Source organism: Microcebus murinus, chromosome 5 (assembly GCF_040939455.1).
Source record: "Microcebus murinus isolate Inina chromosome 5, M.murinus_Inina_mat1.0, whole genome shotgun sequence".
Taxonomy (NCBI): Eukaryota; Metazoa; Chordata; class Mammalia; order Primates; family Cheirogaleidae; genus Microcebus; species Microcebus murinus.
Window position 1 is genome coordinate 21,882,311 of NC_134108.1, and position 18,718 is coordinate 21,901,028.

The window sequence follows — 18,718 nt, forward strand, 5'->3', positions numbered from 1 at the left end:
TTTGCTTGATGTATCCTTGGCATCTAGGATAGTGCTTGGCCCTCAATAAACATTTTCTGAATAGATACATACATGAATGAAAGAACAGCTCATTCTGTCCCAGTGATTTAAATGTCACTTTTATCATTCATTATCATATGTTAACTTTCCTTGGGATAATAGGGTCCAATCTGAATAATGCCTACCCTGCTTGTTAGTCTGTTGGTCTATGCCTGTTTTATTTACAAGAACTCTATAACAGGGCTTGGTAACAATTAGTTATTTTCAGAATTTCCAATTCAATTGTTTACCTGACAAAATCCTCTTTACAAATGTATTAATATATACATGATAGTTACGTATTTATTGTATCTGTGTATGTTTTTAATTTTAATGGCTTTATCTGAAGGAACTAATTTTTAATGCTTAGAGCTATCTCATGTTACAGAGTTTGAAGTTTAATTTATTAATGTATTTATTTCTATATATCAAATTTAAGGATTTGATCCATCTAGGTGTTACGGAGGGGGAAAAATGGAGTTTAATACAGTTAGAAGCATGGCACTATCACTGCATACCAGCTAGCACTGAAGATCACCTTGATACACAAACATACTAATTTGAAAAGCAAAAAAAGTACCTTATTTCATTTAATTGTGTAACCAAATTTTTCTATTTTTCACTCTTTCTTTTAACCAGCCATATTTCATTAACAAGTTGTCCTGTTCCTTTACCTCTTTGACTATATTAGGTTTTTTTGTTGTTGTTGGGCTCAAGCAATTCTAAGCCTCAGTCTCCTAAGTTGCTAGGACTAAAGGTGTGTATTACTATGCCCAGCTAATTTTTAAATTTTTTTTGTAGAGACAGGATCTCACTATGTTGTCTAGGCTGGTCTCAAACTCTTGGCCTCAAGCAATCCTCCAGCTTCCCAAAGTGCTGGGATTAAGGTGTGACCCACCAAGCCTGGCCAACTACATTAGGTTTTAATCAGCCCCCAACTCCTTAAGACAGGGTTGAATACCCTCCCCTTTTCAAACCACTCATATTTCTTTTGAGTTATCCAAGTTCTGTGCCTGTCTTAGGTTTTTTGTTTCCTAAAACTGACTAATTCCCCAACCACTTACTTTTTGTTGAGTTGTCTTTTCTTCCAAGGTTTTTGCTGCATTTCTTTCTTTTTTTTAAATGCATCACTTGAGCTCTTTAGATCATAAATACATTGGCTGCAAATTTTATGCCCAATCTTTTAATTTTTTGAATATTGTTTTAAAATATATGAGGCTTAACACGTTTCTGTACTCAAAACCACCATTTGTGACTCTTCCCACACCAATTCTAAGCTTGGAAAGATCTTTTATCTCTAGAAACTTGGCCTTGATATTCAGTTATATAATTTTTCTAGTTTTTCCTACATTTTATTTTTTCAAACTTAACCCTATAATCTAATGTACATTTCCCCCCTACGATAGAGGCACCTGCTTCAAAATCATTTAAAAAATAATCCTTCTTCTCTTTAATAATTTGTGGTTCCTTCTTTAATATATTTTTGCTTTCTATATTTCCTGGCTATTTGACTTTGTTGAGATCTCAGCTCAAATGCTATCTACCTACATGATGATATTTTTCTTCCTACAAATTTAATTTTATGTCTTACCATATTGCCAAAATTTCCTGAAGAATGTTAAGTGTCCTTGCTCTTATTTTTAAGAGGAAGGCTTCGAGGAGGGATCAATTCCATGCCAGGTGTTCACATTATCCCTGAGAGAGCCAACATCCTGAGATAGAAGCTGAGGCTTTTGAGACCCAGATGATCGCAGGGATCAGAAAACATTTGGTGTGAGTATGGAAAGAAAATATTAGATTCTATTTATGTTTTTATATCATTCTTTAGAAATTTCTAATTTTATATATCTCTTATAATATAGTACTAGTATATTGATATGTAAATATAATTCATAAATAATTTACATAATACTTAAGATTTGTGTTCAATGTCTTTTTTAGCTCATATAGATAGGTGATCAAAAGGTCCAGAATGGCTGCTCTACTGTATCTCCACTCCTTTCAACTATAAACTATTATTTTTGCCCCACCCTAGCTCATACCTCTTCCCCTCAGTCCTATGCCTTATATCAAAATCCCCTGGAACTACTGTTTTAGTATCAACATTCTCCCCTACATCTTCTCAGATTCCTTCTTCTTTGTCTTAACTAAAACCTGATGTCACTTGAAGAAACCATTATATTTGCAGTCCTCTCGAATAGTGATTTTTTAAAACAAATTCTCTCACATTCCTCCTTAGGGTTGGGAAGCCCCTATATATTATCAAGGGGTACCTAGCCAAAACAGTACGCTTCAGTACAGTGTTTTTCAAGCAAAATATGGTCACGCAGCTAAGACTAATATCATGTAACTAGAAACTGTTGGGAGAGACTTATGAAAAGTCTCCTTAAAAAGAGGAATGACAACAGGGGAAAGAGCTTACTGATCTCCCTTTTCTTCTCTCTGCTATCTAGAATAAAAATACTGCATAACTGAAGCTCTAGTAGCCATCTCGGACCACAAAACAACCTTAAAAATGGTAAGTGCATAACTTTTACAACAGTATTTGTTATACTTTTTCTGTTTTATTATTTGTACTGTTAATCTCTTACTGTGCCCAATTTAGAAATTATACTTTCTAGGTATGTATATATGTATAGGAAAAAAATAGTACATATAGGGCATGGATCTTGCTATTACTTTGTATTTTGTATTTGTTAATGCAATGTTTGAGGGGACTGTTACCATCTAGAACAATGATAATCTGAAATGCACTGGACAGTCCAGACAACAAAGAACTGCTCCTCTAAGATGTCAATAGTGTTTCTAAAGAGAAACAATATGGAGTTGTGGTTTAAAAAAAAACATACAAAAACCTAAAAACAAAAACATGAAAAGTCACAGAAAAATAAAAAACATAAAAATGACAACACAGCCCAATGTTGAATTTGACCGAAAGCAAAAACTTATCAAGCATTAGTTACTGAAACATACATGCAATCCTGTGCTGCTCAAGAGTATGTAAGCTTTCTCTTTTAACAATTAAACATAATTGTCATAAAAAATAAACCTTATCCAAGATGCTTAAACATGCAAAGGTGCCAAAGAAAGAAATTAAAGTTAAGAATGTGTTATTTGACTCCACAGACCCTGTCCCTTCTACTTCTCTTTAAGATCTGCAAAATGAAACAATTTACTCATAAAAGAAGAGTAACTATTAAAATGACTACTTTTACAAAGTAAAATGCATGTGTGCCTATATGTTCACCTAAATAAACAAGACGAATGGAATGCTACTGGATAAATCAGTGGTCCAACCTTATGTATGTTTTTATTATTTACCTGTCATTGCTATAGTAAAGTATCTTGAGTCATCTTATAATTAAAAAATAAGTATTTAGACAACAGAGCTGTGGATAGCAATTTATCATATTCAGAAACCAGCAAAAGAGAAGAACTGCTTCTCTTTTTCAACTTTGTCAAGCTTGTCTGACTGACTTTTAAAATCCCATTTCTGTGTGATTAACAAAAACAAAATAATAATAGGCAACTGGTTATTAATGCCAATATTCATGTGACTTACCATCTGTCAACAAAGAAATCCAATATTATTAATATTTAGCTTTTATTTAAACTAAATTAAAATTTTCTTGTATGTTCTATAACATCTCAGAACTGAAATAACCATATGTATTTACAACTTCCTGAACTGTACTGTATTTAATTTGCCTATGACCATATAAACAAATGAGGATTCTCAAGAACATTTATACACTTTCATTGAAAGTCTATTAATATTACAATGTCACCCCCTAGAGGAAACTTAAAAAAAAAACTAAAAAACACTTGAAATTTATCCATTTAGTTACTTACAGCAAACTTAAGGAAGGAAAGATCTTTCTGGATTTAGCTTTAGCTACATCACCAAACCTGGCAAAATCAAAATATTTATCAGATAGTGCCTACTTTTAGTAGGGACTCAAATATTTTCTAGCTTCATTAAAGAAAAAAAGAGACATACAGAGCTCAACAGAAAGCCTGTCCCTCATTTCCACTCTCCATTTAGGAATCTCTCAGATTCTTTCATTGGCTTTTGCCCCCTTTCATTTGTCACCAATTTAACTAGTCCCTTTCCCTTCATTAACTCTGCTGCTCACTCAATAACTGGTTCACTAATTACTAGCTACTACCACAATTTTTCATTCAACCATTTCTCATCTAACATCTGTCATGCAGGTCCTGGTTTTATCACTAAGTAACAGAAGGACCAATAACTGTGAGGATCAAATCAGATATCCTATCCTGAAGGAAAGCATTGTCACAAATGCCAAGGGCTACATGAATGTTAGTTGTTTGGCTTCTTTATTAGGTGACAACTATATGGCCATAATTCCCTATGGGGAACATAACTACCTTAAAATTTATGTCAAGTTAGCAAATATGTTTTGAGTACCTACTCTTTATTATGTAAATCTCTCTATTGGCCTAGCACTACCAGGCACAGTAAATGAATAAAGAACACCCAGCACTGAGCAAAGCCTTCCTAAGTTCAAGGTCCGGAAGAGAAAGACAGCCAAATGAAATAGCAATTAAGGTAAAGCCAATATATGGCACAGAAGAAAAGAGAAAAAGTACCTAAAAACTAGGGGGTTTAAGAGAAGACCTCTCATAAAAAATGGCTAGTAAAGCTAGTACCTTAAAGATAAAAATGGAGTGGGTGTGGTGGGAAAGAGGTGTCAGGCCGAGAGAACAGAATGTTTAGAAGGCTTGTAGAGGAAAGTATGAAATGTTCCAGGAACAGAATGAAATTCAGTTTGATTATAAGTACAAAAGATGATTCAGATTCAAAATATGAGGGGCCACTGAAGACACACATTTTTTCAGACATAAATATGTATCTGTGTGTATATAATTTTTTTCTTTTTATTTCAGGATATTATGGGGGTACAAACATTTTGGTTACATGTTATGACTTTGCCTTACTCAAGCGAGGATTAGAGGCATGACCTTCCTCCCTATAACGCTCATCGAATCCATTAGTTGTGAGTTTACCCACTCTCATGCCCCCAACACTCAATGAATATTACTACCATGTGAGCACCTTAGTGTTGATCAGTTAGTGCCAATTTGATGGTGAGTATATATGGTATTTATTCTTCTATTCTTGTGATACCTCACTTCAGAGGATGGGCTCAAGCTCTATCCAGGATAATGTAAGAAGTGCTAGATCACCACTGTTTTTTGTAATTGAGTAGTACTCCATGGTATACATATACCATATTTTATTAATCCACTTATGGATTGAAGGGCACTTGGGTTGTTTCCACAACCTCGCAATAGTGAATTGTGCTGCTGTAAACATTCGAGTGCAGATGTCTTTATTACAGAATGTCTTTTGTTCCTTTGGGTAGATGCCTAGTAGTGCTAATGCTGGATCAAATGGTATTTTTATTTTTAGCTCTCTGGACTATCTCCAAATTATTTTCCACAGAGGTTGTACTAATTTGTAGCCCCACCAGCAGTGTAAGAGTGTTCCTGTCTCTCCACATCCTTGCCAGCATTTGTTGTTTCGGGACTTTTTGATAAAGGCCATTCTCACTGGAGTTAGGAGATATCTCATGGTGGTTTTGATTTGCATTTCCCTAATCATTAGTGATATTGAATATTTTTTTATATGTCTGCTGGCCATTATTCTGTCTTCTTTTGGAAAGTTTCTGTTCATGTCCTTTCCCATTTATTGAGGGGGTTGTTTGATTTTGTATCCTGCACTTTCATATAACTTTTCCTCATGTTATAAAAGATGCTTTGTAATTTTAAAACAATTACATTACTTTCCATCCAGTGGATATAACCTAATTTACTTAACCATTTCCACAATGATATATATTTAGTTCATTTTCAGTTTATCTCAAATGTCTAAACAATCATTCAGGAAATTCTCCGTAAAGTTCTTACTATTTGTGTGATTACTTCCCAAACACAAGGTGTCCAAAACTGAAATTACTCAATTACAGAAATTTTACATTTTGCCAAAATGCTTTCCACAACTTTGTACCAATTCACACAGACATGTCAGCAAAAATTTTACCATGTACTCATTTGCACTGAGTCATAATTGTACAGTCAAAAATTGGTATGCCATTTTAATTTACATTTATTACTAATGAAGCTGAATGTTAATAATTAGCATTCCCTCCTTAAGTAGTTATATGTTCATATTCTTTGTTTATCTATGGGGATCTTACCTTTTTAAAAAGAATTTGTATGAGTGTTTATATTTACATTTCAGGGATATTGGTCCCTTGTGTCTTATCTATTGGAAATATTTTTTCCTAATGTAATGTACTAAATTAATTTGTACTGTTCATGTCATATAGAATTTCTAAATATTCACAGTCTACTTCATCATTACTCTGTTTTTCTTTTTTTTTTTTACTAAGCATTTGAAACAGATCTTTCTAGTGGCAAGAGAGATTACATGTTAGAAGCAAAAGCTGGGAAGCTATATGACAATAGCTTAGGTATAAGGTAAGGGTATGAAACTGTGATGACTGGCTGAGCATGAGATATGAGGAAATAAAGGAAAGGATAAGTTTTTAATTTCTAGCTAATAAGTTTGAAAATATATTGGAAATGAAAGATATTCTAGAAAACCTTAATATATCAACATTGGCTCAAGTAGACTTTTTTAAATGGAAAAAATAGAGAAATATATCAAAGAACTTCCACAAAGCACAAAGTTCTGCTTTATCAATTACTTTTTTTAACCTAAAGAGAGAAATAAATCTGCTGCCTTTAACTTAACTTACATTTGAGAAAAAAGAAGCAATTTTCTCAACAATATTTAGGAAACCCGCATAACACTATTACCAAAAATCTCAAAATGATAACACCTTAAAAGAAAAGGCTGAACTAATCTCAGCAACATTTTTGTGGCAGGGGAAACAAGAAAGCAAACAGAACAGACTAGGACATTAAGAAAAATGCACAATTATATAGACTTGACACCAAAAGCATGATATAAGCAAAGAAAAACTGATAAGCTGGGCAACATCAAAATATACCGTTATAAAGACCAGAAGACAAGATACAGACTGGGAGAAATTATTTGCAAAACACGTATCTGACAAAAGACTAGTACCTTAAATATATTGAGAAGTCTCAAAACTCAATGATAAAAATAATGGGCAAAAACATGAACAGACATTTCACTGAAGATGATATGCATATGGTAAAAAAGCACACAAAAAGATGTTCAATTTTATTAGCCATCAGGGAAATAAAAAACTAAAACCATAATGAGATGTCACTGCACCTATTAAAGATGACTAAAATAAAAAATAGAGACACAAAAAATACTGGCATGAATGCAGAGAAATGGGTCACTCATCATTCATATGTCGCCAATGGGGGTGTAAAATGTGTAGTATAGTTACTCTGGGAAACAGTTGTCAGTTTCTTTCTTACAAAGCTAAACATGTAATTACCGTATGATGCGGCAACTGCACTTTTGGGCATTTATCCCAGAGAAATGAAAAGTTAGGTTCACACAAAAACTGTATATGAACATATCAGCTTTATTTGTAATTATTATAAATTGGAAACAATCCAAATGTCCTTCAATGGCTAAACTGTAGTAAATATACACCATGGAATAATACTGAGCAAAAGAAACACACTTGGATGACTCTCCAGCAAATTACACTAAGGGGAAAAAAGCCAATCCTAGGAACTTTTATAATGTACGATTTCATTATATAACATTTTTTAAATGATAAAATTTTACAAATGGACAACAGATTAGTGGCTGCCAGGAGATGAGGGTGAGGTGGTAGGGGGCAGGTAGGTGTGATTATAAAAGGGCAACATGACAGATCCTTATGAACTGTCCTCTATCTTGACTATGATGATGGTACAGGAACCTATACTTGACAAAAGTGTTTAAAACTAAATATATATACACACAAACACAAATGGATGTCAAATTGGGAACCTCTGAATAAGACTGGTGGATTGTATCAATGTCAATATTCTGATTGTCAGAGGCATTCATATACGCCAACAACAATCAAATTGAGAACCAAATCAAAGACTCAATTCCCTTCACAATAGCAACAAAGAAATTAAAGTACCTAGGAATATACTTAACCAACGAGGTAAAAGACCTCTACAGGGAGAACTAGGAAACACTGAGGAAGGAAATAGCAGAGGATGTAAACAGATGGAAATCCATACCATGCTCGTGGATCAGCAGACTCAACATCATCAAAATTTCTAAATTTCTATACTACCCAAACTGATCTACAGATTCAATGCAATACCTATTAAATCCCATCAGCATTCTTCACAGAAAAAATAATTTTACGCTTCGTATGGAACCAAAGAAGACCTCGAATATCAAAAGCAATTCTAGGCAACAAAAACAAAATGGGAGGCATTAATATGCCAGATATCAAACTATACTACAAAGCTGTAGTAATTAAATCACTATGGTATTGGCACAAAAATAGGAATACTGACCAGTGGAACAGATGTGAAAATCCTGATATAAAACCATCCTCATATAGCCATCTAATCTTTGACAAAGCAGACAAAAACATACGCTGGGGAAAAGAATCCCTTTTCAATAATGGTGCTGGGAAAACCGGATAGCCACCTGTAGAAGGCTAAAACAGGACCCACACCATTCACCTCTCACAAAAATCAACTCACGCTGGATAACAGACTTAAACCTAAGGTATGAAACTATTAGAATTCTAGAGGAAAAAGTTGGAAACAATGTCCTAGACATCGGCCTAGGCAAAGAGTTTATGAAGAAGTCCCCAAAGGCAATCACAGCAGCAACAAAAATAAATAAATGGGACATGATCAAACTACAAAGCTATGCACAGCCAAAGAAATAGTCATGAAAGTAAACAGACAACCTACAGAATGGGAGAAAATTTTTTCATCCTATGCATCCGACAAGGGACTGATAACTAGAATATACTTAGAACTCACGAAATCAGGAAGAAACAATCAAATAACCCTATTAAAAAGTGGGCAAAGGACTTGAACAGAAACTTTTCTAAAGAAGACAGAAGAATGGCCCATAAACATATGAAAAAATGCTCATCATCTCTAATCATCAGGGAAATGCAAATCAAAACTACAATGAGGTATCACTTAACTCCAGTGAGAATCGCCTTTATCAAAAAGTCTCCAAATAACAAATGCTGGCGTGGATACGGAGAGAGAGGAACACTCCTACACTGCTGGTGGGACTGCAAACTAGTTCAACCTCTGTGGAAAGCAATATGAAGATACCTTAAAGCGATACAAGTGAATCTACCATTTGATCCAGCAATCCCATTGCTGGGCATCTACCCAAAAGATCCAATGACACTCTACAAAAAAGACACCTGCACTCGAATGTTTATGGCAGCACAATTCATAATTGCAAGGCTGTGGAAACAGCCCAAGTGCCCATCAAGCCAAGAATGGATTAATAAAATGTGGTATATGTATACCATGGAGTACTATTCAGCTCTAAGAAACAATGGTGATATAGCACATCTTATATTTTCCTGGTTAGAGCTGGAACCCATATTATTAAGTGAAGTTTCCCAAGAATGGAAAAACAAGCACCACATATACTCACCAGCAAATTGGTATTAACTGAAAACAGCACCTAAGTGGTCACATAGGTACTACAGTAATAGGGTATTAGGCAAGTGGGAGGGGGGTGGGGGGCATACATATATAATGAGTGAGATGTGCACCATTGGGGGATGGTCATGATGGAGACTCAGACTTGTGGGGGGAGGGGGGCAATGGGCATTTATTGAAACCTTACCTGTACCCCCATAATATGTTGAAATAAAAAAAAAAAGAAAAGAGAAAGAAAAAAAATATTCTGATTGTGATACTGTATCACAGTTTTGGACTATATTACCATTAGGTGACACTGGGTAAAGGGAACACAGGATCTTTCTGTATTATTTCTTACAACTATATATGGATATGGAATTATCTCAAAAAAAAAAAGTTTACTTAAAAAAAACCAACTAATGGAATTCTTTTCAGAAATGAAGAGCTGTTTCAAAGATGAGAAAATTTACTCTTCTTCTACTACTTATTACATTAAAAAGTTCAAAGTAAACAAAAAGCCTGTTAGCACTGCCACAGATAGCCAAAAAAGTATTAATAATTTGATATATATTATTTTAACATTCATTCCTGACCTAAAAGACCAATTCCTATTTAGAATATAGGAATATTAAGGTAATTTTGAAAAATGACAAAATTTTTAAAGAATTCCCATTAAGGCCAGAAAGAAATCATTTTTGGAAATCTTAAGTACTAGAAAGGAGAAGACACAATGTGTGTATCGTGATAATATGACCTATGGCTTAATCTAAAACATAAACATAGTAAGGTAGTAAGTGATAAAATATAGTATTAGGATTCTTTCCATTACATTTTCTTCCTGATTAGTAATAGCATCTTAAAAAGCTATATAAACTACTGTATAGTTCATTGATTCAACCCATGTCTTAGGTACTGTATTAGGAGTTAGAGATTCGATGAATATCATCAACAGAAGACATATTCTTGCTTTCAGAGTTTACATTCTAATATTAATACTATTTAGAGAGAAGACATTCATCAAGAATTTATAAATCCCATTTATGTGCCAGGTGAAAGAAGACAAGATACCATTCTCTGTCTCTAGAAGAATCAAGAAGACTGAAAGGTAAACATATCTTTACAACACAATGTGATCCGATGAGGAGCTCAAAGGAATAATTTCTGGATCATCTTAGAGAGATCATGAAAAGCAACCTGTAAGAAGTTAAATTTGTACAGAATCAGTAAGAGTAAATTAGTCAAATTAAGAGGACTGCAATGGGATTCCAAGCAGAGGCAGCACATATAAAGTTCCTGAAGTACAAAAGAATATGGAGCTTTTATGAATCTAGAAGTAGTTTAGTAAAATAATCTTGAAATTTTTTCTCATAAAAAATTCTTCTTTATTGTAGGAATTCATTAAATCCTTATTTGTTCCAAGATTATAGCAATGTATCTCTTAATACATGTTTAAATTGACATGTATACCTTTTCACCAGAAGTTTAAATGAGTGTAAAAAACATGATTTCCATAGTACATCAAATATTGACACTACAAATTATATCAATCTTTTAAATTTAAATATTATAGCAACTTGATATCTACCACAATCTATTTTAAATACAAAAAGCTCTTTGTTAAGAGTCAGAAATTTGACATTGTTCTTTTCTCTGGTAACGCATATTTCCATTTACTTTGCCTACAGAATTTTATTATAAAGGAATGTATTTGCGTGCTCAAAAGTCCTTACTTGATTATTCTATCATATTATTTCTCTGCAACAAAAAGTATATAAAAATTGAAATTTAAACTTTTACAAAATTTCCTGTGAAGGTGGTTAGATTTTTCTTCTAGAATTGAGTCTATGCAATTATTGTAATGCATAATTGATCAAAACAAAATATTCCATATTTCAATAACTGTTATATATAAAAAGTAATGGATCTTATGAGTTAAATTAAATGTCTGAATATGATTTGTTGTCATAATGAGCCAGAGTATCAGAGTTCTAACCCTACTTTCATTTTTATGAATTTAACATGGGAAAAACTTCATTCACATAAAGAAACAAATGACAACAGAAGTTTTGTCACAGCAAAATTACTGAATCCCTTAAATTCCTTCTTGGTTATAGGCTAAAAACCATATATACACCTATCATCAAATAATATTTTTAATGATTTCTTGTCTGAATAACTTCTTGTCTGTTCAATTAGGATTGCTGCAAAATTGTTTAAAAATTAGGAAGGGATTTGTTACTCTATCATTATAATTTTTCATTTTCTCAATCCTTATGATGTACACAAAAAGGATATTATAAAGATTCAACATTTTCTTCCAATCAGACCCTTCTTATTTATGGTAGGACACAGAAGGGAAACCTGAAAAATAATTTTATCTTATCACCCATTTTAAATGTGCTTCTGAAAAAAAACAAACAACCATAAAGCTGAGGATTTTAGCTGATTTAGTTTATGGAGAATGTCTACCATACTGGATAAATGGCAAAGGCAGTTGTTAACTCCAAACCTATCAGCCAAATGAGATTGACTTTTCCAGAAAAATATTACTTAATTTTCCAATGGGAAAGTCACCCATATCCCCATCTCACTTCTGAATTGTAATTCTAAAACAGCAATAAGTTGCAGAGCTTTACAGGAACTCCTTGTTTGGATGGAATAAGGGACTGCCACCTATAGTTTCTTAATTTCTCTTTTGTATTTACGCCAGGAATGATATTCTTTAACAATGAACAGAGAATGAAGAGGTACAGTTATGTAATGAAAATTTTTATCATTTTGGGAATTCAGAACACTGTAACACAAGACAGGTTTTATCATGAGACATTACACTTAACAGATATAGAGATCCTGAAAGAGTATTTTCCATTGTGGCCCTTCCATGTCTAGCTAATCCTCCCCACACCCTCTTGCACATGACCTTGGCTTCAAATTGCTACTCCTCACTTCCTTGATAAAATCCAAAATGATCAAACAATGGCTGCTAATACCCTAGAACAATTCTTCCCTCTTCTGAGATCCATTCTTGGCCAACTGCTCTTGAAGAGACAAACTCTAGGTGACTTCCTGCATCCCCCTTATACAAATTCCACCCTTTTTGCCCAAATTAGAATCCTCTTTCGGAAACTTTCATGACTAGCATTTTCAAATTAAGGCTTATCCTTTGCTCTGGTGGATTTTCTTCCATATAAGATATGGAAAGATAGAAAGCTATACCTAATCCCTTAAATATGGAGGCTTCAGTAACAACAGTAATTTAAATTCTCTTTCTTCTGGACACCTAGGAAGACTTTTCATCTTTTCCTTCAAAGAAATACACCATAAAAATACTCAAGATATGTGAGAGTATGCCTTTCTTCATTAAAGTAGAGGAAGAGCAATAGTAAACAGGATGTGAGAAAAAATTAGCAGCATACTACATTACTTTGCTACCCTTACCACAGGAACTTTGTCACAAAGATCAATTTTAGGAAGTAAAACATGAAAATTAAGAATTGGAAAATTGGCTCCTTTAGAATTATTTGTACCCTCCAGTTTGAAGGGCATTGGTTTAATATGCCTAATGCACATCTACAAGGAAAGAAGTAACAGGTGCAGTGTTCTGTTGAACAACAGAATCAGACCCATAAATATAGACGCTATAGGAATTATCAGATAGCAAATTTAAATAGATATAAAGTCTTTAAAGACATAAGAGTGTTTAAAATATATTATCAGTAAAAGACACTATCAGAAATAGGTATGCTGATTTGAAAACAAAAAAGAGGGCATTCAGAAATAAGAAATTAAAATAGAAACTCAATAAATGGGTTAAACAGTAAGATATATGGAGATGAAGACAAGCCTCAGGAAATTACAAAGAATGGAGCACAGAGAGACAAAGAGATAAAAAAATATGAAAGAATTAAGAGACAAGGAAGTTAAGGTAGAGAAGTACAATACATGTCTAATCAAAATTTCAGGGGAGAACAGAGATAATAAAGGAGAAGGAATATTTGAACAGTTAATAGTATTTTCTAAAATTGATGAAAGATAACCATGTAAAGATTCAGAAGCCAAAGTCCTAAACAGGTACACAGAAAGAAATCAAGGACTAGAAAATTAGACTGTAAATCATAAAATAAAGAGATCCATAAGTTGGCTATATATTAAAATCACAAACTTTGACTATCAAAGGACTTCATAAATAGAGTGAAAAATCAAACTGTGAACTGGGAGAAGACATTTGTAACACATATAACAAAGGATTAGTATCCACATTATTAAGACAAGACAAACAAGGCAGCAGAAAAATGGGCAAAAGCAATAAAATAAGCATTTCAAAAGGCGATCACAAATGGTAAATTAACATATGAAAAGATGTTCAACCTTATTAAGACTTAGAGAATTGCAAATTTTGTTCCAATGTGACACCATTTCACACTCACTAGATTGGCAAAAATTAAAACGTCTAATAACATCAAATGTGGTGGGTATATTAGTACTCATTTTATTACTCCTTAAACTCTATTGCACATTATATATGTTTTGTATGCATGTTTCATAACAAAAAAGTTAAGTGACACCTTAATTTATTGATAAAAATATTTCTTCCTAACAATGCTGAGAGCAGACTCAGTGATACAGTGGGCACGAAAACCAGAATGGAATGGGCTAAAAAGGCTCTCTACAAGATAAGGATGTAAAGCCAACTACAGACCACTATTTCAAGTTTATCTATCAGTTGGGAAGACAGGACTGCAACTTTAGGGGGATGTCACGGTGAGAGCTTCTTTCTTTCTTTTTTTTTTTAAATAAAGTAAAATGGATTACATTTCGAAAGAAACAGCAAGAGGGAGACGATAAAGGACACAGGAAATAAAGGGTCCTTGGGCTGTCACCAAGATACATAATACACAGGCCACAAACAGGGATTCATTTTTAGGCAGGAAAAAGGTTCTTATTTCACTGTGACCACATTACCTCTTTGTCCTTATCACATCACTTTCTCTCTGCTCTGCCCATTTCAGTCATAATGGCCACCCTGCTCCTCCTGGCAAGCCTCTGCCTCAGGACTTTTACACTTTGTAGTCCCTTTGTGGAGAATCCTCTTTCCCAGATGATATAAGGCCTGCCTTTCACTCCTTTCTTTGCTCAAATGTCAACTCAGTGAAGTGTTCCCTAACCACTTTGAAACAGAAATCCCCTCTGCACTCTCTGCCATCACTACTCCTGGTACACCCTTATTCCTTTTCCTTGCCCTATTTTTCTTTATAACCTTATAAAATTCAGTATAACAGACTTATTTTATTGTTTAATGTCCCCATCCCATTGTATGTAAGTTCCATGAATGCAGGAACTGTAGCCACAGTGCCTAGTAATGCCCAGTACAAGGTCAAAGCTCATCACACACACAATGAATGAATGATTAATGGACCCTGCTTGAGGAACCTGAAGAACAAGTATAATGGAAATAATGCAGTAAGATTTAAACAAAATGAGGTCAAGCACAGAGAATAATTCATTTATTGCCTACAGAAGAGGTGACATTTGAGTTAAATCTTGAATCATGAGGAGCTTGCCAAGTGCGCAAAAAAACCCACAGAACAGAAACAAACAAACAAAAAAACAACAACAAAGAGTGGCTATCCCAACAGAGTGAAGAACATGGAGGTTTGAAATGGCCTTGCATATTTGAGAAATGGGGTATTTTTGGAGTATGGCAGGATGACAGTGGACCAGATTATAGTCAACCTTAGAATGTCCACAACAGAGGACACAATTTACTGAGCTGTGCAACTCTGAAAATCCTTCTCAGATGGTTTACAATTATTCAGTCACTTGTTTTATTTGCAGTATAGTATACAAAATAAAGTTTAAAATTAAATTACTGGAATTATAACCTTTATTTATTGTAAGTAGAAAGGCTTGAACAAATAACCTTTGTTTCTCATCAACTGTAAATTACATGTATCACAACCAAAGTGGGAATACTGCTATTAGAGGTCTTAACCACTCAATCAAGTATTATTCAAAAAAGTAAAGATTAAAAATTCTCAACGGTTGGATAGAGCAATGCTGATGCAGAAAGAGAATGATCAAATTCAACCGCTTGTTTAGCAGCAGATACTCTCCATTTAACCATTTATAAGTTTCTGAATCAGCTTGCATGCTGTCATGATTAACCTTCACTTCTTATGTTTTCAACTAGCCTATCTTCCTTTTATCCACATTACTACTATCTTCGGGGCACTCATTTTCGTTTCAAACCCAACTCAATTACTCCACTATCTAGGTTATTTTCAGGATTCCTAGTGGAGACAGAAGACTCGAGTGTACAAACAGAAAGAAAACGTCGGGGAAATGAGTTCCAGAGTTCACGGGCCCATGGAATCAATTCTGGAGCATTTAAGTGCAAGACGAGAAAAGTGGTGGACACCATGGTGCTTGGGGATTTTTGCCTTTCTGGGCTAGCGAGCAGCTCAGGCTCCCACAGGAGGGCGGGGACCCAGGGAGTTCCCAGGGCAGGCCAGAGGTCAAGGCTCAGGTCTAAAGCCTGTGGGGCGGGGCATGCCCCAAGAACCGAGGAGCAGTGCTTGGGCCCCAGAGTGTAACTGGGAAAGGAGGAGCGCGGCGACTCGGAAAGACTCACAGTAATAAGCCACCACAGGGTCCCGCTTGTCATGCTCCTGAGCCGTCCTCAGATGATGCTGTATACTCTTAAACTGGGGGGGGAGCGGGGGCAGCGGAGCAAGCGCGGCCATCTCTACTCCAGGAAACACCACTTCCTGCTTGCGCGCTACTGGCACTTCCGCTTCCGTCTGGACGGTCGCGCGCACGAGCGCTTAGGGCGAATCCCATCCACTCCTTCGTTGCTCGGCGACGGCAAGTCAACTACGGATGTCCGATAGGGACAATTTCCATGTGCTTCCTCGTAGCAGTTAGAGCCTAGGGAAGGCTGAGCAGCTTGGCTGTTATGCTGCATATGGCACCAGTGCTCTCTGCTGGCGGGAGGAAGAAGAGTTTTTGTTTGGTTGGTTTGTGGCAAAGGGAGGATCAATACTTGCGTGCACTTATGTTATATTAGTAACATTCCTCGGGTGTCGGGCAGGTGTGGGCGGGAGGAGGGGATGGGTATATTCACACCTAATGGGTGCGGTGCACACCGTCTGGGGGATGGACATGCTTGAAGCTCTGACTCGGTTGGGGCAAAGGCAATATATGTAACCTAAACATTTGTATTCCGTAATATGCTGAAATAAAAAAAAATAAAATAAAGATCTTAGCAATGGAGAAAATGTGTTTTAAAATAATAGTAATAAATAAATTAATTAAAAATTAAAAAAATGTATTTTTCAAAATCCCATCTACACTGTCATCTATAACCTCTCTGTTTTATTAAGCATTAGTCTAGAGCTGATAGGATTTTGTCTTAAGATTCATCTCTTTGGTTTCCAAGTAAAACCTCTTTTCCTGTGTGATGCTGGATCTCTTGATTATTATAAAATGCATGGTTCCAGAACACTTTGAAAAGACCATTTTTCTCATTGCAATGCATACATTTGCTATAATTATATGTTGATGAGTTTTTGAGATCATATTTAGAAGATTATGCTTTCCATTTAGGCAATGACCAAAGGATTGATTAACTGCTGTTATGCCACAGTTTTTTTTTTTTTTTTTTTTTTTTTGAGACAGAGTCTCGCTTTGTTATCCAGGCTAGAGTGAGTGCCGTGGTGTCAGCCTAGCTCACAGCAACCTCAAACTCCTGGGCTCAAGCAATCCTCCTGCCTCAGCCTCCCACGTAGCTGGGACTACAGGCATGTGCCACCATGCCTGGCTAATTTTTTATATATATATCAGTTGGCCAATTAATTTCTTTCTATTTATAGTAGAGACGGGGTCTCGCTCTTGCTCAGGCTGGTTTTGAACTCCTGACCTTGAGCAATCCGCCCGCCTCGGCCTCCCAAGAGCTAGGATTACAGGCGTGAGCCACCGCGCCCGGCCTATGCCACAGTTTTTTATCAATTGTTTTTATTTAGTTTCATCTTATTGAGTACTGCAATTTCAAATATAAATTTCTGTTATTTAAACTTACCTCGATGTGTGTGAAATTTATGTCTACTATAAAATATAATACTAGGTTCTATGACAGTGATTCTTGAATAAACATTTCATTCTATTTTAATGTTGTCAAACCAAACTCAACAGCACATCAAAAGGATCATATACCGGTGGGATTTATCCCTTGAATGCAAAGATTGTTTAATATATGAAAATCAGTTGATGTAATATACCACATTAGCAGAATGAAAGATAAAAATCACACAGTCACCTCAATAGATGCACAAAAAGCATTTGACAAAATTCAACATCCATGAATGACAAAAATTTGCAACAAATTAGGTATAGAAGAAACTTGCCTCAATACAATAAAGGCCCACAACATCATAATCAATGGAGAAAAACTAAGTTTTTCCTCTAACATCCAGTACAAAGTAAGTATAGCCACTTTTGCCACCTCTGGAAGTTCTACTCAGAGCAATTGGACAAAAGAAGGAAGAAAGGAGGAGGAGGAGAAGGAGAAGGAAGGGAAGAAAGAACAAATGAAAAAAAGTGATCATCCAAATCAGAAAGGAAAAAATAAAATTATCTCTCTTTACAGATAACATGACTATATAAGTAGGAAACACTAAAGACTCAATGAAAAAACTGTTAGAACTAACAAATTCAGTATAGTTGTAGGACACAAAACATATAAAAAGTAGTGGCATTTCTATATACAAACAACAAACCATCCGCAAAGGGAATTAATAAAACAATCCCATTTACAATAATGATAAAAAGAATAGGCCGGGCGCTGTGGCTCATGCCTGTAATCCTAGCTCTTGGGAGGCCGAGGCGGGCGGATTGCTCAAGGTCAGGAGTTCAAAACCAGCCTGAGCAAGAGCGAGACCCCGTCTCTACTATAAATAGAAAGAAATTAATTGGCCAACTGATATATATATAAAAAAATTAGCCGGGCATGGTGGCGCATGCCTGTAGTCCCAGCTACTCGGGAGGCTGAGGCAGAAGGATCACTGGAGCCCAG

At 35.1% G+C, this 18,718-nt stretch overlaps 1 protein-coding gene across 1 annotated transcript in view; it reads right to left on the minus strand.

Moving 5' to 3' along the window:
* Positions 1–16,444, minus strand: part of VTA1 (vesicle trafficking 1) — a 52,537-nt gene extending 36,093 nt beyond the window's left edge. The window contains exon 1 of the mRNA XM_012743284.2: positions 16,280–16,444. Coding sequence (XP_012598738.1) covers positions 16,280–16,391 — 112 coding nt within the window. The 5' untranslated portion in view covers positions 16,392–16,444. The remainder of the gene's footprint in view (positions 1–16,279) is intronic.
* Positions 16,445–18,718: the final 2,274 nt, after the last annotated feature.